The sequence below is a fragment of the Alligator sinensis genome, unplaced genomic scaffold (assembly GCF_000455745.1).
Source record: "Alligator sinensis unplaced genomic scaffold, ASM45574v1 scaffold31_1, whole genome shotgun sequence".
NCBI lineage: Eukaryota > Metazoa > Chordata > Crocodylia > Alligatoridae > Alligator > Alligator sinensis.
The window spans coordinates 3,592,775-3,617,003 of NW_005841884.1; the positions used below are offsets into that span (position 1 = coordinate 3,592,775).

The 24,229-nt window shown below is 42.3% G+C and overlaps 1 protein-coding gene across 1 annotated transcript; it reads left to right on the top strand.

Annotated features, from left to right (window-relative positions):
• The first annotated feature begins 465 nt into the window (after window positions 1–465).
• On the top strand, window positions 466–20,845 carry METTL11B (methyltransferase like 11B). Its single transcript, XM_006017734.3, has 4 exons — window positions 466–655; window positions 9,272–9,447; window positions 18,453–18,702; window positions 19,759–20,845. The coding sequence occupies exons 1-4, from the start codon at window positions 502–504 to the stop codon at window positions 20,052–20,054; spliced, it is 876 nt and encodes a 291-aa protein (XP_006017796.1). The 5' UTR covers window positions 466–501; the 3' UTR covers window positions 20,055–20,845.
• Window positions 20,846–24,229: the final 3,384 nt, after the last annotated feature.

Genomic DNA, 24,229 nt, shown 5'->3' on the forward strand with positions numbered 1-24,229 from the left:
CTAACCCCCAAATGGATCTATGGACAACAATCCCATTCTCTCTCAGCCTTCATTTTCTAAGTTAAAAAAACCCATTATTTTAGGACACATCTATACCATCTCCGGAAACACTGCTATGAAGCAATACCTGCCCGCTTGCTCTTGCTTAAAGGACAATGTCTGTGGCCCTTTGAAGTAGAAGCTAAATAGATTAAAAAAAACTAATTGGATTAAAGCAACCCTTTTGGAAGCAGATATACTTTTACCCTAGCTAAGCAGTATCCTGCTTTGGGTTTTTATCACTTCCCAGCACCTGCTAGCTAGGAGCATGACACTCCAGAGATTATTCTCAGCAAGTGCCAGAAGAGAGCACTTCTCCCTCCTCCATTCCCCTACACAAACCCCAATATAGAATGACAGAGGGCTGCTGCCGTTTAAATTACATGCTCTCAGCCTCTTTTGAAGGACAGTTCCTGCTCAGAGCACCATCCAGCCAACTCCCCTCCTGCAAAACTTATTATCATGGAGTATATGGGAGCACATTTAGCTTTTAAGTCACGCTGGCACAAGACAGATGAAGAACTCTGTCGACACAGCATGTCTTTTATCTTGCACAAGGCTATTCAGATTGACTTCTTCCAGAGTTACCTCTATCTGCTGGAGAAGCTTTCCCTGGGTGAGTAACATGAGTGTGCATGTCCAGTTCTGAAGGCATTGTGCAAGATGCCAGAATACAAACAAATTATAGTAAATAATTGCTTTGTGAAGTCCTATCAGAGATACTGAAGAGCTATATAAATCCCAGTCAGTTTTATTCTTCAGCATCCATTGACGTGGCACAGTTTATTATACATTAGTGCCATAATGGCAGCACAGAGTGGTCAGATGGATGGAGGAGATAAATTTAGGTTTCAGGTGCTACCTTTTTTTGCTACCCTTAAAAATGTATTGAGCTGCTAGGAGTTCAATGGTGAACAGCTGTATTAGGAGCATGAGGCCTTGCTTTCTGGTTCTCTGATGTCCCGATTTGTTGTCTTTCAATAAATCAATAGCTTGTACATAAGTGATTCTTCTGAGGGTGCAAAAGTGCTGAAGAAAGATGCAGGTAATTTTTTCACCTACATTCTGTAATCACAAATCTCTTCAGTAAGTCACGTAGTACAGTTATTGACTTAATCTGAAAATACTTATGAAAGTGTTCATTTGTGGCCAAATTCCAGTGGGGAGCTGCTGGATACTGAGTCATGTAGGCAGAGAAATAGGATTTAAAGGCCTATTGAAAACGTGGTCCTGACTTCTCACAAGCCACAAATCTTCCCAGAACAAAACATCAAAAAGAAACCAGGTATTGTTTTGGACAGTCACTTTCCTGATTGCATTCTGCTGAGTATACTGAATGTTAGAACCATAGGACCTAGAGATGGAAAGAAACTGTTAGGTCACATCTTGTCTGCCATGCTGGCCAGATTGTTCAATACAGGATAATTTTGAAGGCTTTGTTCACATTCAGAGAAACTTTTAGGGCAGTAGATCACATTAGCAATTGCCATTGGTACCAGTGCAAATTTTGCTGAAGATCCAGGGATTTAAACATCTCTTACAGAATGGAACAAATTTTGTGCTTTGCAGCATTTCTATAAAAATGCAAAGAAAATTTGACGCTATCTGAAGGCTACCATGGAAGGTAAATTCTCTCCAACCCAGTTACTGAGAAAAGGGGGTCAAAAGAAGGAAAGAAAGAAAGATTTTCTTAGTTATTGACTTCCATAATCCCCAGAAGTTCATGAAAATGTTAGCACCTTAGTTTTAAGGCTCAACAAGGCTTTTAGGATTATCTTGTCTGACCTCTTGCATAACACAGGGCAGAGAATTCCACAAGTTGCTGCATCAAGCCTGTAACTTGGGGTCAGACAACAATGTATCTTTGGACAGGCAAAAGTGTATCAAATCCTGATGTAAGAGCTCCAAATGACTATGAATCCACCAGGCTGAGTGTCTCAAACAACAACATGGTAAGTTGTTCCAAGGGTTCACCCACTATCTCTGTTAAAAAACTGTCTTAAGGGTATTTTTGGTCCAAATCTATCCAAGCTTTAACTTCTAGGCACTGGGTCTTGTTATGTCTTGGTCTGATAGCTAGCTTGACCTCGCCTACATACTTAAAGGCTATAAACAAGTTATGTCTTTTTTCTTTTACATCTTATTCTCTCATTCTCAGGCAGATCCTGAATCATTCCTTCTCTACAACCTTTGCACTGCATGAGTGTCTTGTCAGCATGTCCAGTTTAGTAACTGCCCCTTGTTATGGTCTCTTATGTGTGGGGAGAAAGGGCAGTGATGTCAGTAAAATGGGGCAAGTCTAAATGTCCAGACAGCATTATCATTTCAAGTTTGGTTTCACTGGTGACACATAGGGGCACCCCCTGAGATTGGCGGTACACCCCCTGCAAAAAGTGCCTCTGGCACTGCTGGCGGCACCTATGGGCAGTCACTGCTTGCCACCCCCCTCTTGCGCCGACACCGCCTTGATCACCACTGGCCGCCACTGCCACTGACGGCGGCGTCTGTGGGTGGTTTTCAACCTCTGGTCGGTGCTTGCCACCCCTGCCCCTCCCACCCACCACTGACAGTGCTGAGGCTGCCTATGGGAACTCACCTCTCGCTGCTGCCATGTTCCCACTGCCAACAGCATTGCTGCAGCCTGTGAGAGTTTCCCGTACCCCCCCCAGCCTCCAGGGGCATGCAGCATTCATGTTTAGTTTAGCGGGGAGCAGAAATGAATGAAATGGCAGGAAAGTAACAGTATCATATGTAAATTTTAGAAGGCTGAGTCACAACACCTGCAAAGGTTGGTTTCTTGGTGTATCCTCTTAATCCGTATCATCACATAACAGAGCTAGGATCTTGATTCAGCAAGGCCATTATGATTGTGTTTAAATCTAATCACAAGAAGATTCCATTAAGGTCCAGGCTCAACCCAACATTGTTAAGCTGCAAGGGTGTCATCCAGATATACTAGCCCCACTAGCACTGAGCTATGAGTTCTATGCTAAGCTTCTCAGAAGTTACATATGAGCTATGCACATCTGGTATCAAGGCCATTGAAATAAACATATCATTTTACAGACAAAGTAACATATTTTTCTTTATAAATACAATATGTGAGTGAATAAAAGCTTCAGTCTAGCAATGCATTTGTAAGTAAATGCTAACTTTAATTCCAAGAGCAGTCTCATGGATTTCAGTGTAACTACTCAGATGCTGAAAATTATGCCTGTAGTATACTTAAGTGTGTACTTCGTAACCAATGATGAAGTGAGATCTCTTGTAAAAAAACCCCCCAAAAAGTCCAGTCAATTTATATGGCTAAATATTTGGCTCCTGAGCTCCAGTATCAAATCCTGGGTTTGAATTATGGGGAAGCTTATGGGGGCTGAGCTCCCGCATAAGAGATGAGAGCCCCCCTGTAAGATTTGAAAATCATAACCTGAGGGCTCTCTGATTTTATTAGGGCATCATGATGGGCAGCCCAATTTTTTTTTTGTAGACCTCCACCAAGAGTCAAAGTGTAATTCAAACCCATGTCCATATCTAAACTCTTGTTCAATAGGGAAAAAGTTCACCTTTATGTAAAACAGGCCTTAAGTGTGAATTAACTGGTCCGTATGCCTTAGGCTGGCCCTGGATGTGGGATGAATTCTACCTTAGGGCTGCATCTACACAAGGCATTTACTGTGGAGTTGACTAATTAGCTCCATAGTAAATGTCTCTCATCTACATATGCAGTGTTATTAAGCAGGAGTAAACTAATTCACTCTGCAGCAGGATAGTACTTACAAATACAAGTACTATCCTGCTGCAGAGTTTTTTACTCTACAGAAACACGTGTAGATGCTGGAGGAGCTGGCTGTGGCATGAGGGTGCTTCAGCGGTGGGGCTGCCTGCTGGCTAGCTCTGCACTGGCGTACTCCTGTGCTCCAGCCAGCCACTTTACAGCATGTTGTGCTGGGATGGAGCAGTGCCAGGCTGGCAGGTTGACTCCCAGAGCCCCCTGCCAGCTAGGGCTACCACAACCTGGTTCAACATGCTGTGTTCCTGGACACCTGTGTAAATGCAGCACCTGGGAATCAATGAACTCTAGTACGATAAGCGTCAGAGTTTATTGTTTCATGTCCTCAGTTGAAAAATGTGGCTTTAAATTGATGCATAAGGAATCAGCCAGAGGCTGCTTTCTATATGGGGTACTCAGCGGTATGGAACCCAATCAGTGCCTTGCAAAGTCACCTGGAGCGACAAAAACAAGTTCAAAATTGAACTCTTAAAAATATTTGCAACTTCCATTCCCACAAGCAATTTTGGATGAGTGAACCCCACAAATAAGAAATATGAGATATTATAACTAAGAACAAGGCTGAATTTGATCACCCTCATCGGGTGTTACCATTTCTCTAGTGGCTTTGATCAGGAGAAGGTTGCTTTGGAAACCTGAGAAACAAAACCCTGAGTTGACACACAAGAAAATCGTAGGGCTGACATTTTGGACTTTGCAGAGGAAAAGGGTTTAGGTAAGTGTTCATTGTCTGGCCCAGGGGACTGGCATTTGCCTCTAGGTCACTGCTTTGCATCCAAACCAAGTTTGTAGTGACTGAAAATTACTACCATCTGATGACTGTTCAGTAACCTTTACAAAATGAATTTCTGGTCTCAGTCTGCTTTCTAGTGGGTCCATCCTAAGTATTGCCTCTTAGAGTTCTTGCCAGCAGGTTCAACTAAAAGACCAAGAATGTACAGAAACATGCTATTTCTTGCTTTATTAAAAACATCTCTTAAAAGCAACTGCATGGCTTCATGGGAAGCCATTTACTTTCGAAAACTCTACGTGTGAGTAACTGCCATTAAAATCTGTCTGCAGCTATGGGGCATTGCATTCTAGCTTGGATACTGTGACCCATTTTATAAATACATTGCAATTAAACTTTGGATCAATAAATACGTTTCTTTTTTTTCCTTTCCAGTCGGTAGTGAATAACAATGTGGCCTGATTGGAAACATGAGACTCTGTCTTTTCATATGTGGTTAGAGACTGAGGACTTATGTGAAATCATCCATGATTGAACTGGATGTTTTAACAGGACAGCCTGGTCCTTTAAGAGGTGGCAGAAAGCCTGAGTAGAGGCCCAACTGTGGGTGAATAGCTACTCAAGGAGTACCTACAGGCAGTTAAAAACCCCAGAGGGAAAGCAGGGAGCTTGAGCTAGGGGAAAGGAACAGTCCACAAGCAGGAGAGGGACTGAAAGATAAGCATCACGCTAAGAAGGACCAGGGAGAGGGCCCTGCTTACTACCTGGAGAAGGGTCATCGGTTTGGTGTGTTAGTTTGTTTGTGTGAGCAAGAACTTTGTCTGCATTTCAAAAGGGCTGGAAGAGGCTTGGGCCAAAGTCAGGCTGCCAGGGGCAGCAGGCTCATTTACAGATGTATAAACCAACCCGCCAAATCCTACCATCTCGTTTATGATGAGATAAACCAACAGGTGGCATGTAGCTGAGGACTCGTGAAAAAACTAGGTCCTGACCACAGATCCCAGATTCCGAGTAGCATTGCTCTCTTGTGATATCTTGACAGGGGTGAAGTTTGAGTAGGGGAAGTTATTGCTGCTCTGAACAACAGTAATTTATACCACCTATGGCCCACAGCTCCCAGCACTACAACACAAGCAGTCTGTTCACTTCACTCCCTTCCATCCAGCAGAACAGCATGAAATGCCATCTCTTGACAAGCCCAATAAAGCTCCCTGAGCAGATCTCAATAGAATCTTGTAAGCTGGCATCCAAGAGTCTGGAGGTTAGCCTCATACACGGGCTAGTCTACAGCATACAGAGACAGACGATGAAGCTTCTCAGGGCAAAAGGATATCACTTCTAGAAGAAAAGAACAATGACCAATGGGTCCTTTTATTTCTCAGGGCCTGACAGTCTCTGAAGTCAGGGTTTAAGACAGGACTGGTTGCTACTTCCTTGTTTTTCTTTCTTCAGTCAAATGTTTCTTTTGAGTATGTGAAAATAATCAGTGGAGTGTGTAAAACCCCCGGGTTTGACCCTTGCTGGGCTTAATGCTTGCTTGTGGTATATATTTCTCAGGCATAACATAAATGTGTAATGGATTAAAGCTTTAATAGTATCCTTTCAGCAGTTGACTTAAGCAGGTGATGACAAGAGGGGCTGGTAATGCTGCTTTTGTTGGATGAAGGAGATCCTTGGCATGCTGCTTATATGTAACCCAATAGCACTATTCTGTTCAGTGTGGTCTTTGGTGGTAATTATTCCCCATCCTACTTCCTCTGTCCCTCTCTCATTTACTGCTGTAATGTCACTCCTACGCTGAGGATGGGCAGGCACTCATTCTGCATTCCCTGCTGAGCCTGCTGCCCTCAATAAATACATTCCATGTTTATGTTCAGGGCTTGTGGCCTGACTCTGCTCCTGTCTTTGGAGAGCATATGAGAGTGCCTGTTCACTAGCTGGTCAGGGGAAAGTATGGTACCTGGATAAAAATTACAGACAATAATTCCTTAGAAATGTAAAGGTGCAATAGAAGGCAAGGTCATAACAGTTACAAGCTGAACACATCATGTTCCTACCCTGTCATTTTATTTATTTATTCCATGGGGAGGTCTCTGTTTTCATTGTTGCCTATAATCCCTTACTGGAAAGGGATTTGGCACTTGTTCATTTCCACTTCCTCATTTGCACTAGAGATCTGCAGTGGAGCAGGTCACATACTGTAAAACAATGTCTGCAGATATTTCTTCCACAGCTGTTCCAGTGTTAGGTTTAGCTTTCCCTCCTTCTTGCTTGCTATTCATAGTCAGTCTTGTGATTTGGGTTTTTGATTACAGCAACATTCAAGAATGGCTGGTTGTCATTCAAGAACATGAACAAGAGCGTGTGAGCATGAACAAGAGCATTTTCCATTGCTGTTTTCCAAACAAGCCTTTTTTGGTGAATTTTTAATAACTACTAAAAATATTCAGAAAGGCCAACTAACAAAGACTCAGGACATTTAATGAAAGAAAAGGGGAAATTAATCAGATACCAAATTGAGAATTCAAATTTCAGAAACAGCTGTGAACACATTATTCCTGTCATCAGCAAACCATGTAGCAACAATATAAAATGCTTCAAAATTGAACAAGGAAATCTAAAGTTCAAACCTGGGTGCATGAGAACTTTTAATTAGTCACTGACACTGATTACACCTTTTTTGATCTATGGCAGATAAAGGTTTACATCCTGATGCCCTCCAGCAGTGGTTCCTAATCATCACTGATCAATGAGTAAGGCTACAATTTTGGTACAGTAAGTTTTAGTGAATTTCATGGCAGAGGTCTGGAGAAAAGGTCACAGAATCATGTTTCCTGCATGCTTACAAGAGCTGGACAGTAGTTTCACTGATTGCATTTCTCTACTACAATGCATTGCTTTATGGGCATGGTAGTTTGAAGAGCTAATAACTCCATTCTTTCTTATAGGCCAACATCTTTGACTGAACTGCCTCGCCCCTGATCCTATATGTTCTTCCATCTGACTGAGTGGCAAGGTGCATCATGCAAGTCAGAGGGCTTCCTCATTTTTACAGTCCCATTGATCCATGATTGCTTTGACATAATCATAGCCTTACCCATGAACAACAATACTGAGCCAGTTGTACTTTGCTCTCTGTCAACCTGAAGAAGTGTATTATCTGTAGAAGCAAAATTTCTTATGTCCATAACCAGTATCAGAGGGTCTCAGGGGCCACTGATTGGGGTCACTGCTTTATTAATCACTTCTCTTGTGTCACACATGCTCACTAGGCATGGGCGACTGGTGCTGCCTTAGTCAGGGGGGGCACATGATGGGGATCTCCCCCTTGGCCAATCTTGCCAACCCCCCTTGGCCAATCTTGCCGACCCTGTGGCCGATTGTAAGATGGCTGATCATTGCAGCCACTTCTGGAAGCGGCTGCAGCCACTTCTGGGAGTGCCACAGTGCTCCACTCCTTGGCCGGCGCTTGCAGGGGGGCACCGGTGCTCCTGCCTGCCCTGCCTACCTATCGCCTAAGTGGCAAGTGCGGCCAGTCAGGGGCTACACCGGCACTCTCAGGGGGTGCACGTGCACCCCCATGCATCCCTTACATGTTGCCACCACCACTAGGACCTAATCTTACAATTCACTCTGCAATTAACCTTTGCACCTATGCCAAACAGAAATACAATATTACAGAACAGTCATAGAATTCTTTACTTCAGGGGTGCTCAGCCTTCAGCCAAAGTGATTGTATCTGGCCCACAGGGCTCTCCCCAGGGCCAGGAATTTGGTGGTGGGGGAGTGTGGCCATTAATACAGCCACCCTGCCCCCTGCCAAATTCCTGAACCCCAGGCCCCGTGCACTCTTTTCCCCCTGTGGGGTTAGGCCATGCTCCATCTCCTCCTCCTGCCCTGAGGCTGGGCCATGACCCCTTTCCCCCAGGGGGCTGTGTTGGGGCCAGGTCATGCCCCTTTCCCCTCCCCCTGGGGCCAGGTCACATCCTGCCCCTAGATAGAGCTGCAGAGCTGGGCTCAGGCTGGACTGCTCCCTGCCCTGCTCCTTGTGGCTGGATGGTGGCCACCATGCTGGCCCTGGACATGGGATCAGAATTACTATCTGGCCCGCAGTTGGACCAGGCACTGCCAGAGAAAAAGGGCGAGCACAGTTGCTTTACTTAAATGTATCGATGGGACCATTTTACTCCTCTTCAGCTCACTTTTCACACATCTTTAAATGTTACATAACATCCAAGGCAGGAAGGAATGAAGCCCCCACACTCTAAGACCTGAGCCTCATTATAGTTTAAAAAGTTACACGGCACACCCTTTAATACTACCCACAGCTTTACTGTGTAGCAGAGACTTCAGTGCTCAAATCTGCATAAATGCTTGCTCTAAAATATGAAACATGCATCTATAATGAAACCATCTGGGAATGTATTTCTGCAATTACACAAACAAGGCCTACATCTGGACAGCATGAACATTCCCAAGAGATGCTGAGTTCCCTCAGCTTGAAATAACTGAAATATAGGTTAAGAGCTCTCATACCTTGCAGGAGTGAACCCCCAAGAAATATTCTCCTTTTTGTGAATCAGAATTTTACTAATTTCAGTATTACTGTAAATTCAAAGATCTTACAATCTTCCTTCCCCCCAGATAAAATAATCTAGTCATACAATGATGTGTATAATAATAATAATACTCATATTTTTTTCTATATGCAGTGAAACTTTATGCTTTAACCAGTAAAGTGATCAATGGGGAGATGCAGTTCTATGCCAGAGCCAAACATTTCTACCAAGATGTGCCAGCAACAGAAGAGGGCATGATGGGAGATTATATCGAGCTGTCCAATATAGACATTGAATCCTCCAGGGAATTTCTTAGAAAGTTTGTTGGGGTGAGTCATCCAATCCTATCTTTTGCAAGAAGCAATCCATGTCACAATTTACATGGATTGTCTCATGTCTTTCTTAGGACTTGATCCTGCCAAGATGGCCATGTGGTTTCCTGCCCTTGCACAGAGCCCCAGACTTCCATATGGAGGTGCAGGCTTACTTCTCTTTGTAGGATTAGCTTGAGGTATACAGAAAATACCACTGGCTTTGGTGGGAGTTTTGCTTCCGTACATACTATGGTGTCAGGCCCATTCTGATTGGGAAAGCAGAAAATGATAGGCCTGATTCTAGCTAATGGTCCTTCTAGACTCATGTCATGCCTGCTTTTTGCAGATCCCATTTCTAAATATTTCTGAGGAAGGTGTAAGAAACCCTAAGTTAGGCAAATACAGAGTAACCTGCTCAGAATTAAACTTTCCTAACCTTAATCATTTAGAACCCATTTGTACTGGTATTTAGACAATGTGGATAAGTACCTAGTATGGTTTTAAACAGAAGTCAATTTAGTACTTTTAAATCATTATAGTTTTGGTGAGAAGCTGTATGATCTATATGATTGCTCATAACCTTGTAAGACAGAAACTCCTATGCTGTAATTCCTGCTTTACCAAGGATTTGCTGAATGGATTCGGAGGAATCACACGATCTCAATGGGCCAAATGCTAGATTTTACTTCACCCTATGCAAACTTGTTGAAATCAGGCATTATTGAGAGCGCTGTCTCTTTTTTCCTGCATCTGTAATAAAAAGGTAACATCATATTCATTCTTATCTCCAAGGATGTCATGGAAAAAATTAGTCAATGTCTGTGCAATACTTGAAAAAAGTGCAAACATGATTGCTTTTTCTTCAAAGAGACTAGAAGCGCTGCCAGGAAGGGGATGTTCACAAGAGCTTAAATTTATTCATGTGCCTAGAGCCAGCCGAAAGCTTGCCCATCACTGAAATCCCAATTAAGCCCTGCTATAAGGATGTAAGTGAGACTCAAGTAGTACATAATCCTATGCTGGTCCTTTCTGGACACAGTACAGATTCACAGGTTTCTGAGCAGCAAGCTGATATCACACTGTTAATTGCTGTTCTCTCTGAAACTTGAAACAGAAAGTAAGGTCTGTGTCAGTGCTTCTACATGGCAAAGAGAAATCATATCCAATGCATGAGACAAATTGACAGCTACAAAATACTGAAGATCAGAGTTCTTATTTCTATTTTTAACCCAGTCTCTTTGACACACTTTTCCCACAGAACATTATGTGATTATCAGAACATTGATTATCATCAGTGACATCCTGATAGAACCAAGACAGAAAGAAATGGGAACATTCAGGGTTTGTTAATTCTGATCAGGTCTGGATGAACCTATTCTCTGTTCATGTGCGGTTCACTAATTATGTTGGTTATTGCATGCAGGTTTATACTTTTTTTCTACTTACTGCAAAGTGAATTGAACCCACACAGATACAAAATCATTTATTTGGTATGTATATGCCTTTAATGCAGAATTTCGGGGGGGTTTTCAACAGAATTTGAAGTTGAAAAGTTTTGTTTTGGGTCAACCTCAAATATTTTCTTTAATCTAAGATAAAGTATCTTAAGGATGTCCCATTTCCTCCACCCACCCCACATTTAAATGAAGAGTTAAAAAGTTAAGTTGAAAGAATTAAAAATGAAATATTTGGCAGCAGGGCAGGGTGGCAGTGTTAACTGTCACTGCTCCCCCACCTACCATTTGGGCATTTAAACATTTTTTTCCTACTTTTTAGTCAACATTTTTCACCAAATTCAACCTGATTTGACACACAGGTTTGATCTCCAGCAAACTCAATTTTTTGACAAAATTTGCAATCACAAAAATAATCTAACCTCGGCTCTACTGAAGTTATTCTTCTGAACTTAGCCTATATCAACTGAGGACTGCCACACTTGGAAATAAACCTCAAGCGATTGTGTCCACAGCAGCATTGCATTCCCCTGAATGTGGCACTGAGACTTATGGGGGAACATTCCATGATTTCTAATGCAATAAGAACCATGATTCTTTCCCAGTGAACTATAGCAGAACATATCCTGTCCAGGCACATGGAGGAAATTATGGGGAAGTGCTGGAAGACAACCAACTCATTTATGTTTTAGCCTATAACTTCCTTGTCAGACTAGCCCACTCAAATTAAAAGCATTTCTATGCTTGAATTAAGGAGTTTTGTATGTGAACTGTGCTCAAATTAGGGGAAACGCTTGAGTTAAGATATCAGTTAACTTTGAAGTGAGGACAAGCTCCAAGTTGTCCTTGGTTTGACTTGCTCTTAAAAGTATTATTGGCATAACCATATCAGGAAGGGGTATTTTTGGCTATATCAGTAAAAGCCATAATGTAGTTGCAATTATATTGGGGGTAACACTTTTGTCAGAATTTGTTGGCAGTAAAAAAAATTATTTCATTTCAGTGTCCTTGATGAGCAACATTTCCTCACCCACAAATACTGAGACCAAGGATTTAAAAGGGTGGTCACCAACCAGTGGATCTTGATCCACTGATAGATCTTGGAACCTCTTGCGGTAGAACTCAGAGCCTCTTGGAGTCAATCCTAGGCTGGGGTGGGGGGGTTGAGTGCCCGCATGCATGCATGCATGCGCCCCAGCCCAGGAGGTCAGTCTGTTGGGGAGGGAGGGGGTGGAGCTAGATTGAGGCCCCTGTGATGAGGGACAGTGCTGCAGAGGCAGGGGTAACTTGAGTGGGGCCTTTGCTGGGTGGAACTTACCTGCTGGGGAGATGAACCCCAAATAATTTTTTCTCCCTCCATCCCTCGATCTGCCCCTGCCTTCCTTCCCCACAGACTTACCTGCGGCCGGGGCGGGGGTGATCTTTCACTTAAAAAGGTTGGAGACCACTGATTTAAAACAATGGGAACATTATTTGGAAAAAAGAAAGAGAGAGAGAGAGAGAAAGGACATGCATAATTAGCTAAGGAAAACCAACACTCTATAAGTTAACTATATTAGGTGACACCTCTTCCCTGCCCCAGGGTATCTTGGCAAAACTCCTAACCTAAGTCCTCCCCTTACAGTTGTGAGTGACAGATGAGTCAGTGAGCCAACCCTCCCTTCCTCTCCTTGCTTAAGTCCTACTCACAGTTCATTGTCCACAGTTGGCAGAGTCCAGCATTTTGGCAGGTCCATTTCTCACCTGCCAGGGCTGTGTGCTCCAGTGCTTCTACCACTTACTCTTACTGAAGTGACTGCATCGCTGAAGCGGGTAGAGAGGTCCTTAGTCTCCCTCAATTAGGCTGCTGCACTTTGCAGCTTCAGCCCAAGAAATCTCAATTTTATTTGCCACTTCAACACTGCCTTCATGCCATTTCACCTCTGAAGCTGCCTCTGTACTATCTCAGTCTTCAAAGATTGAGAAGAACCTCACAGTCCTTGCCAGACAGAATAAGGTTCAGGAGGTATGCATCGCCCCCCCTCCCCCACGGCTCTCCTGCCCCACTATTCTGCAGTGCAGCCACATGAAATGCACTGCTTTTTTTCATCCAATTGCAGACAGCATTTTACTATTCCTGGATTCAAAACAATGGTATTTTAACAGAAACACTCCAAACTACCATGTAACAGAAGTGCAAATGGGACCTGGCCCACAGCCCTTTTTCCTCCTTCGCATGTGGCTATAAAAAAGAGGCCCTCAGCTGTGTCCATTTAGACTTCTCAGGTAGCTCTGAGCCTTGTTTTCTCATGTTCAATGGTATCATCAGTGAGCTTCCTTCTTTTTTACACTTCAGGCCCTACAGCCTGTACTGACCTAATTGGTATATGATTTATCCTTGTGTTGCTTATTTTACTACCTTGGCCTGGGACAAACTATCCTGGTAAAAGTTCTTTTATGTCAGGATAACTGGATAAATTGTGCCTCTTCAATTATTCCTGCATAGTTAAACCAGCAAAACTTTAAGGTGTAGATAGGTCTTAACTGCAGGGCAGGATGGCTGTATACATGGGATATATTAATCCTCAATGTTAGAAGGTTCAGAGCATTTTGAATTGGAGCAGTGAAAAACAATGTAGTGAAAGACCTACTAGGTCACCTAGCACATTCTCCAGGGAAGAATGAAAGAAGCTCAAATCCAGAAGAGACAACAGGTCTTGAACAGTTTTGCAATAGATTTTGCTTGGCCAGCCTGAACATCTTGAAGCCACAGTATGTACGCCCCTCCAGGCTTTCTGCATCTGGAATGTCTGAATACAGTGTTAATGTGCATTCATAGGCTCATTTGTAAGGTATCTGTGATGCCTAATTTGTGGGCTCAGGTGTGCATGAGATGTGAATAGGAGGAGCTAATTTCTTGGCAGTAGGCCCAAGCTTGTCTCAGAGACCATATGGACATAGTCATAGCTGTTATATTGGTTATAATTGCAGCATAGCTTAGGAAACACTTCAAATAGGGCTAGCTAAACCAGCCATTACAAATATTGGTAATAACATTCTTCCTTTTACATTACAGGTAAGATTATCTCTTACCAGACACCTGTAGCCTCTAGTGTTTGCATTTTTGTGCTGATTTGCTCTTATGTATAACACAGCCTTCTTTTAATACCCTAAGAGGGCAAGGGGGAAGGATACTTTGTGTCCAAAAGCTTGTCTAATACTTCTCCAAACTATACAAATAAAACCCGTGGGTGACTGTAGATGTGCAGGAACACTGCTCCAAAGTGCTGTAATTACAGTGTGTCAGAGCAGCCTCCATGTCTCATGTATTCAGCATCCCTGCACTTCAAAACAGTGGCAGGGGCACTTTAACTAAAGTTTGTCAAATGAGCTTTAGTTAAAGTGCCTCTGCTGCCATTTTGAAGTGTGGGACCCTGAATACACAAGACACTGTGGGTGCTTTAATTAGAGCAGATCTAAGAGATGCTTTAATTAAAACACCCCACCCCCAGAGCATGTGTAAAGATGCCCCTTGTTTGAGGCTAAGATGTGAGATCTGTTGGGTGGGGGGTTGTAGCATTTGACTGCTGTGCTGCTGTGCCCTACACAAGGGCATACGGCACCTGAAGTCTCATGAGGTACTAGGGTGCTATTTTGATTTGATTGAAATGTTTTCCTTTAAAAATATGCTATTTTCCAACCAGCTCTACCTCCAGCTTTTCACTGTTGCCCCCAAGGCAGTTCTAACCTCTTCCTTCTGCTGAATTGCCATGGAAATTCATCTCAGAGTGGACTGAGTCAGCTCCTTGCCTGGGTTGGCAAGGATGATTCCTCCTCACAAATGATTCCTTATAAAAGCACAAACGTCCTGAGTCTATACTATGAGCTCCTAGTAGATAGCATATGAATGAATAATAATGGTTAATGTTCTTGGCTAATTAGGACTGTTTTTGAACAGGCACTCTCCAGAGGCAGCTGGAGATGGGGACTCATGCACTTTTGGAAACAAGGAGAGATTAATCTCCCTAATTGTACAGACTGGAACCAGTAGAGTGGCTAGTGGCAAGTGAGATCTTTCTGTGCCCTTGTATACATTCAGCAGTTACTACACATAACTAGAAGCATGCCAGGATATTTATAGCAATGATTTATCATTTGACTATCATTTGACCTTAATAATTTGCTGAATTAATCATCGAAGAAGTGCCAAGGAAGCAATGATATACAGACCTCTGACATGATCTATTTTCAGCTATGTTGGAGTGGGTTATCTAATAAGTAGAAAGAGCCAAATTCTTCCTGAATGTATCTCCTCCACAAGCAGTGATTTTGCAGCAAAGAAGGTAGCCCATAGCTTTCATATCAACCCTCAGTTAAATGGAACAGAGAAGGTGTTTATATTTGCCCTTAATGTGTTTTCTTTAACAGATAAATTAGGCTGGGGAAGCTCCAAACACACAGTTGATGCCTGTACAATGTTAAAATTCCTGTTTTACAACTGAGCAGCAGGCTCCTAAGAGCCTTTTTATAGCTAGATTAGAAGTTCCTGCTAAAGTTAAGGGTGAGATATAACTTCCATTATAAAGATCCTTTTTCAGTGGCTCATTATTTTCTCATAAAATTTCCTTAGGGGCTGCAATTTTTCATGCCTGATCTCTGTACTGAGAATTATTTTTTTAATGCCTGGAAAAATAATCCATTTGGCTTCGATCTAAATTTTAGTTCTGTTGAGCTCAAGCATGCCTATATTGACTTCATTCAGACACAGCTCCTTTGGAACATCTCACTGAGATCTAAAGAGCATGGTCTTTTGGAATACCAGCTCTTCAAAGACAGTTCTCAGGTTGGGGACTCAGTGCATGCTGTTTTCTTCGTTAAGACTTAATTGTATTTAGTCAGTGGGGCATGAGTCTAGCTTTGTGACTAGTTGGTTTGGGTTGATGTGCAGAGGTGAACAGCTGGCAACTGAATTTACAAGGATTCTACAAGATAGGTGAACTTTCTAGGAAGACGAGGAACTTGGAAGAAGATTATGCTGATCTTTGTGTTGGGCAAAAGGCTGCTATTAAGAGTGTTTTGGGCATACATTTTTAAATTGTCATGTTTATATGGGTGTATTCTAGAAATTTGGAGGGAAATCCAGTAGAAATCATATAAAGGACTTTTCTACTTAAAAATGTATTTCATAGATAATAGTAAACATGTATAGAGCACCTTTCAATCCAAAACACTGTAAACTACATACAGTGCCAGCTCTGGACTTTACAGGGACCTTGTCGGAGGCTAAGGCCAGGGTCTTTCCTCTTGTCCATTCACATGCTGAATGACTTTCACTGGTATTCTGTAGATATGACCCAATTTAATGCAGTGGGGCCCTGTATAGGCCCCAGAAAACTGCCCTGGTTGCTTTCTCTGGTATCATCTCTGCATGTATATTGGAGTTACTTTCCTCACTATTGACATGTGTCCACTCTGGTATGGAATTTGGCAGCTGCTAAGAGATGAGCACAGGTCTATGACTCAGGAGGTTCTGAGCTCCATACATTTCTTAGTAACTGTTGTAATATTTTTCACTTTTCACATATTAATGTCTCACTGTATTTCTATGATAAGCCAGGGGTGCTCAAGCTCTGGTCCACAGGCCAGATGCAGTCCTCAGGGCCATTGGTGTGGGGCTCCTCACAGGCTGTGAAATGTGGTGGTGCGGGAGCAGTGACAGTTAACACTGCCACCCTGCTCTGCTGCCAAATCTCTAAACCCCAAGCCCCATGGGGCCAACTGGAGTCAAGCAGCTCTCCCTTCCCCCTGCGTCTGGATCTGGGATGGGCCATATCCCTTTACCCTCTCCTTCCCTACGACCCCTGGCTAGATTGGGGGTGGGCCATCCCCCCTTCCCTCCCCTCCTCCTGCCAGGCCAGATTGGGGTGGGGCCATGGCCTTACCCCAGCATGGTGCTGGGGTGGGGCTGGGTCATGTCCTCCCCCTCATGCAGCTAAATGGTGCCTACTGCACCCATCCTGTGGTGCCAGATCAGGACCATGGGATCTGACCCATGTATGCACTAGGCATTGTCCATCTGGACCAGTGGGGAAAAAGGCTGAAAGGTTCAGCCAAACTGGAGAATGTGGGAGACAATAGGTACCCCACCCTGAATATTTTACTATCCTGTCAATGGTCTTTGCAGTCAGAATTGTGTTAGCTAGCTCAGTTCTTCACAATCATGCCTGAATTAAATAAAATGTTGTTAGCCAAAGCTTTATTGTTAGTTCAGGGCCTCTTCCCCCAGAATGCTTTGAACTCACGGTAAATTCTATCCAGGAAATTTAACAGTAGTTGAACTATTGAGACCCTTGTATTAATTGCTGTGTCATGACCTCAGCACTAAGGGCAAGACATAGCAAAAAGACTGAAGGATGATATACAAGCATTACTGAAGCTTGTTCAGAATAAGATAAGAAAGATGTGTGGATGGCTCCAGAGTTTGCCCACCATTTGGGATGCTCGATAAGATAAGGAGAGAAATGCATAGAATGCAAGAAGGTTCCAGACGCAGTAAACAAATGAAGTGTAAATATGGGTATGTTAGAGCACACACTGAGCTTGCCCCCCTCCACCATTTTGCTGCAGCTGTACAGCACACCATTCCTTGGACAGATAATGTATAACTCCATGCCTTGCTGATTGGCTGTGGTCCTTACATGGTCCTAACTAATGAACTAATTGAGCTGGGTTGGCTGGTCTCCAGAGCTTGTCTTAAAAGCAGCAAAGAGTCAGCAATGCTATAATGGAAACAAGTACCTTAAAGAGCCATTCCAAATTAAGAAAATTGAGTTTAGTACAAATTGAATAAGTCCTTTCTTTTTACCCTTTAACCTTTCTATAATATCTTACATGCCAAATCATCTAAATATGGACAATCTATGCAGCTCACTGCTTTTGGAGATCAGAGTTAAAAATGTGGATGGATGATCTGATGGTTGGTAATACTGTTTTTAGTTTTACACATGAAATGTAATCCAGTCTTGTGCATCAGACTCCAATCTTGTGTATCCTGTCATAGGATTTCAGAAAGAGATAGGAGAGACTGCCTATCACTGCTGATGCTGACTATGTTGATCCCATAGGGCATTGCCAAACTGACAACGTGCATAAGGAGGAGTTTCCTTGTCAGAATAAAATGTTTGCTAATCATGGGACACATCTACATGTGTGGTGAACTGTGCAGTTGTTACTGCACAGTCATTTAGTACTTGCATAAGTACTAAATGAATGTGCAGTAATGGATGTTACTACATAATAACATCGCTGCACAGTTTTTTCCCAACACTATGGCACAGTGGCAATGAGCTACTGAAAAGTAGCTCATTGCTTCTGTGCCATAGGATTGCATCACAGTTAGTGCCTGGCAACACTTCTGCATGATAGCAATGAGCTCGTTGGTACTATGCCATTGTGTCTCATGTAAATGGGCTCCTGGAGGCCAAGTACTAGACTTCAAGGATGAAAAGCCTAAACTGCTTAGCAATTCCTTAGGTCATTCAGGTGGTGCTAGACCTACCTTTCAATTAGTTTTTTTATGCTTTACAGGGACCTGGGAAAGCTGGCACTGACTGTGCCTTAGACTGCGGGTCTGGGATTGGAAGGGTCAGTAAGCATGTCCTTTTGCCAGTTTTCAAGAGTGTGGATCTGGTAGATATGATGGAGAACTTCTTGGATGCAGCCCAGAACTATCTGCAGAGAGAAGGAGACAAAGTAGAGATGTGCTATTGCTACAGTCTCCAGGAATTCACACCAGCCCCCCAAAGATACGATGTCATCTGGATTCAGTGGGTTTCAGGTTAGTTCAACATTAGCCATATATCTGTGAATACATATCCATAATTCACAGCTATATTGCATTAAAATGCATCTTCTAAGAATGTTGTGGTTGCAAATTATGCAAAATGTGGAAATTCTAGATTTAAAAGTGCCTCTGTTTGGGTTTCCAAAGAAGGTGACATTTAGAGCACAGGAAAGAGATTTTTCCTTTTGGAACTATGCCCTGACATGCCAGAAGCTCTCAGTTGCCAAGAGAGGTAATTGCTGGGAAAGGACTCTTTGGTTCTGCAGCCCTGGACTGAGGCATGCGTGCTCAGTAAATTTGGGGATGGCATCTGCTTGGTTGGCCATCATATGGAAGCTCTTTGAGGATGGAGTATGCTCCATGCAAATGGACTCTTTAGAGAATTTAGTTGCTAAACAAATTTCTGCTGAGGATGTTAAAAATGAGATCTTTCAAAAACTTTTCCCATATATACATCATCCAGTTACCCCTGTACTGTGTCCCATAACTTGTACTTGTCTAAACCGTATCTTCTAGTCTTGATTGAATTACACCATGAAATGGAGAATCTGCCATTTCCTTTGGGCAGCTGTTTCAATGGTTTATTACTCTTATTGCTAAAAATTTGTACCTTATTTCCAATTTGAATTTATCCCACTTCTATTTCTAGCCACTGATTCTTGTTTTGCCTTTTGCTGCTAGAAGAAAAATCCCTTTAATATGCAGTACTTTTGCATTGTGGAGGCAGTTGTAATTAGTAGAAATGGGAATCCATGACTTCTGTTGACTTTAATCCATGTTTATTACTATGTAGAGGTCTAAATACGGACTTAAGTCTGAAGGCATGTACTTGAGCGATTTTAACAGTGTTTTACAGCAAGGGGTGTGGCAGCAACAGGAATAGACTACAGTAATCTATAAATAGTTCCAGTCCTCTGTTGTAATGATTAGAATCACTTACCTCAATGAATAGATTATGAAAAAGCAGATAATCAAGACCTAGCTCAGCTAGGATCAGCCAGGTCCTGTCTAAATAGTTAACAATGACATTTTCTGTCTCTTTGCTTCTAGGAAATCTGACAGATAGAGATCTTCTGGAGTTTCTTATCCGGTGCCAAAATGGCTTGAAGGATAATGGTGTTATCATACTCAAGGACAATGTGGCCCGAGAGGGCTGTATCCTGGACCCTCTGGACAGCAGTGTGATCCGAAACCTAAACATCCTCCGGAGCCTCATTGAAAAGAGTGGACTTATCATCTTGCAGGAGGACAAGCAAGAGGGCTTCCCTGAGCAGTGTGTCCCTGTCTGGATGATGGCCATGCAAAAAGACCTCAGCCATTCCTGGGGTGGGCTCAGGAAAGCCTGAAATATGACCAAAACTTGGGACTTACAATGAGAAAGAAAGAAGAGGAAGTATCTACTAACACTTTATTAACAGTGCGCCACTAACTGGAGTAGTTTGTCTCAGTGTGATCAGTAGAGTAACTGCACCTGAGTCAGGACATCAAGGCATTATATTATATCCTCTCTCAAAAGCCCTCCTCTCTGCAAAATGACTACCTTAGTTAATCGGATAGGCATGAGAAAAAACTCATCTATTAGCAAATAAGTAATCCAGGAGTTTTCAAAGAAATTAAGTAATTTTCAGGATCCTAATTTGAGATACTGCAAAGAACCCTCAGGGTGGATGCTCAGCACTCCATGAAAATTAGTGACCTTTAAGATTAAGATGCCTGAATTTGGAATACAAACTACTTTATCCCTGAAAATTTGGGTCTAAATTTTGGCTTGTGTTCCTAATGATATCTTAAAATGATTTAAATTGAAAAATTAAGGCAAGTCTCATGTTTGTTTTCAGTTACACTGCTTGTTTGTATATTTTTTTGTGCATTTAAATCAGTTAATACAGCACATCTTGTTAGTTTCACTTATTCCATTAATGAGTTTCACTTCCTGGATCCCCTGCTCTAGAATGATACTGCTATATTATGATTCTTAATGTTCCATGGGGAAATTTAAATAAAAAAATATACATGTTCACACTGAAATGTTGTGAAAATCTTTCTGTGCATATTAAGTTGCAGAAAATAGTCTTCTAAAAACAAAAATCTAATGTTCACAGCAGAAACCACTTGAAAGAGCCTCTTTACCATTCATACCGCCATAAATGTATTTCTTTCCCACATTCAAAACAAGTCTGCCACCATATGCAGAGCTAATGGGATTTCATGGAGTGTTAACAGTGAGACTATAAGATGAACTAATACAATATTGCATTAATTAACAGTCATAAAACTGTGGCGAGTGTTAGTGTAAACCAAAGCATCTATAATTTATGTGTAAATGGCAGATGGCTTAGCTTGGGTTTGATGTTATTAGCACTCACACATGCCCTCACCATAAGGCTATGCAATCTTGCTCCATTCACACACACTCAAATAGAGCTGTGTGAGGAATGATCTATTTCATGAAGGATTCCAAGGGTTCAAAATGTTGCTTTATTCAGAATGAGAACAAAAATATTGTAGATAATCTCTAGGAAGCAAAACTTCAAAATCAGCTCGATTAAAATGTTTTGTTTTGACAAGAATCAAAGCTAAAAACAAAAAAATCATTTCAAAATAAAAAATTAAACAAAACCAAACATATCATGAATATGCAAGTCAAAACACTTCTACCTTGGCAAAACTTTTTTCTTAGTTTTTTTTCCTGAAATGAAATTCTGATAAAAGTCAACCACATTTTGTGAAATGTTTCACTTTTTACAAAACATCATATTCGGGTGGGATATGGTTCTATCACAGTTTCTCCAGGTAGCCCAATATGCAGTTATGTCTGTTAAATATTAATGTGAGACAGATTAACCTATGTAATACCTTGATGCCAGTACACTCATCTGTATTCCTTTGAGTGTGTGCTCATTCAGATGTATTTTTTACTGTATGTAATTCTTCCATAATTTTTAACTTGCCAGTTGTAGAACTATTATTATCTTTGTTGAGTACTCAAAGTCTGTACAGAATGGTTTTTACCAATCAGTTCTTAACAATAATTATGCTCTTAGTGAGCAGTTCCTGCTAATTCTGGCTTTAAGGGAAACAGCCCTGGTGCTTGGGTGACTATTCTTGAATATTATGTGACTTCCAGAATCTTACATGACATAGATTCTTGTAGATCACGTGGCAAAAGAACCAGATTCTAGAGCCAAAGAGCCAGATGACACGGATGCTTCTGGAAAGTATTGGCAAAGTCTTCCCTTTTAGTCAACTGGTGACAGAAGATTAACCTAGAGACTCATAGAATGTTCTAAAAAAGCCTAACTGAATAGTCATGTTTGGAGGAATCGCCTCCAGAGCTGAAAGGATACAAAGATCCTGGAGGCCAAATACTACACTTCAAGGATGAAAAGCCTAAACTGCTTAGTAATTCCTTAGGTCATTCAGGTGGTGTTAGACCTACCTTTCAATTAGTTTTTCTATGCTTTACAGGGACCTGGGAAAGCTGGCACTGACTGTGCCTTAGACTGCGGGTCTGGGATTGGCCGGGTCAGTAAGCATGTCTTCTTGCCAGTTTTCAAGAGTGTGGATCTGGTAGGTATGATGGAGAACTTCTTGGATGCAGCCCAGAACTATCTGCAGAGAGAAGGAGACAAAGTAGAGATGTACTATTGCTAGTCTCCAGGAATTCACACCAGCACCTTAAAGATATGATATCATCTGGATTCAGTGGGTTTCAGGTTAGTTCAACATTAGCCATATATCTGTGAATACATATCCATAATTCACAGCTATATTGCATTAAAATGCATCTTCTAAGAATGTTGCGGTTGCAAGTTATGCAAAATGTGGAAATTCTAGATTTAAAAGTGCCTCTTCTTGGGTTTCCAAAGAAGGTGACATTAAGAGCACAGGAAAGAGATTTTTCCATGAAACTTTAATTCTGTCAAGGCTGTTCATAAGGGTACCAGCTCTAGTGACTGGTTATGTATTTAGGTATGTAGACACCTGTAAGAAGCCCATCAACTTATGTTACATGAGCCCTGAAGGAGGCATTGGTCATGTGCTACCATCTTCTGTTGCCAATAAAAGGGGAATATTTAAAGAATCTAATGTGCAAACCAATATTATTTTCCCTGTTTTCTCCAAGTAATAGTAATCCTCCTCTTGTGCAGAATGTTTGGTCAGTGCTGGAATTTCCAGTGGGGGTTATGTCTGTGGGATACATGGCTGAGAGGTATGAGATTCCTGGACCTCTGGGAGAAGCATTATGTCGAAGAAAGAAAACAATTAAAAATATAAATCAGAACAGTTGTGAGGTACCAATGAATAGCAGCTGCCAAATTCCATACCAGAGTGGACACATGTCAATAGTGAGGAAAGTAACTCCAATATACATACAGAGATGATACCGGAGAAAGTAACTAGGGCAGTTTTCTGGGGCCTATACAGGGCCCCACTGAATTAAATTGGGTCATATCTACAGAATATCAGTGCAAGCCATCCAGCACGTGAATGGACAAGAGGAAAGACCCTGGCCTTAGCCTCCGACAAGGTCCCTGTAAAGTCCAGAGCTGGCACTGTATGTAGTTTACAGTGTTTTGGATTGAAAGGTGCTCTATACATGTTTACTATTATCTATGAAATACATTTTTAAGTAGAAAAGTCCTTTATATGATTTCTACTGGATTTCCCTCCAAATTTCTAGAATACACCCATATAAACATGACAATTTAAAAATGTATGGCCTTAGAGATGTATGTACTTCCTTCAATAAGATGAGGACAGTCTTAATTTAGGAGAAAACACTATATTTTCTGGTTTTCATCCTCCTGGAAAATGCCATTTTACTTTCACAGTAAAAATATTCAAGCTCTTTCTGGAGACATAATGAACCAGGAGAGCAAAAATACACAAGTTCCAGAAAGTTTTAGATGCACAAGATGGGAGCGTCCACACATGTAGGCACGTGCGCTTGCAGCAGCTCAAGTAGAAGCGGTGCAAATTTGAGCCAGGGCTTTTTGCCTCAGCACACGTACCTGGACATTGCATTTTGTTGTATGGCAAATTGTACCACTTGGGGCAAAATAACCCTGCCTGGCTCCTTCCAGATCTGCAGCCAGGGGTAGCTAGAGGCTGGGGCCAGCACTTGTGCTGGCCCCAGCAGTACAAAAAGCTGCCCTGGCAAGTTGCTCAGGGCCATTCACTCTCAGGAGCTTCTGGGGTGTCCCAAGAATTTAGTTGTTCCATTCATCCATTAGCCCCCATAAAAAGGGGATACTAGTTAGCTAGGTGGGTTTTGCCCATGGTAATCGGATGTACAAATAGACAGGAGCTTCTGGAGCCTGGCCAGTTGGTACCTGGGAACACTATTCCTTGTGCCAGCTGGACTGCTGAAGCAGCCGTGACAGTTCCCTGTACCCTCTACCCACTGCAGCAGTCTCGCAGTGGGAGCTGCTGCTTGGCTGTGACCTGCTGCCACCTGTGATAACATGTGGCCCCAAGGCTGCATGCCTGCCAGACATGGATGGGGACTGACCGGCCC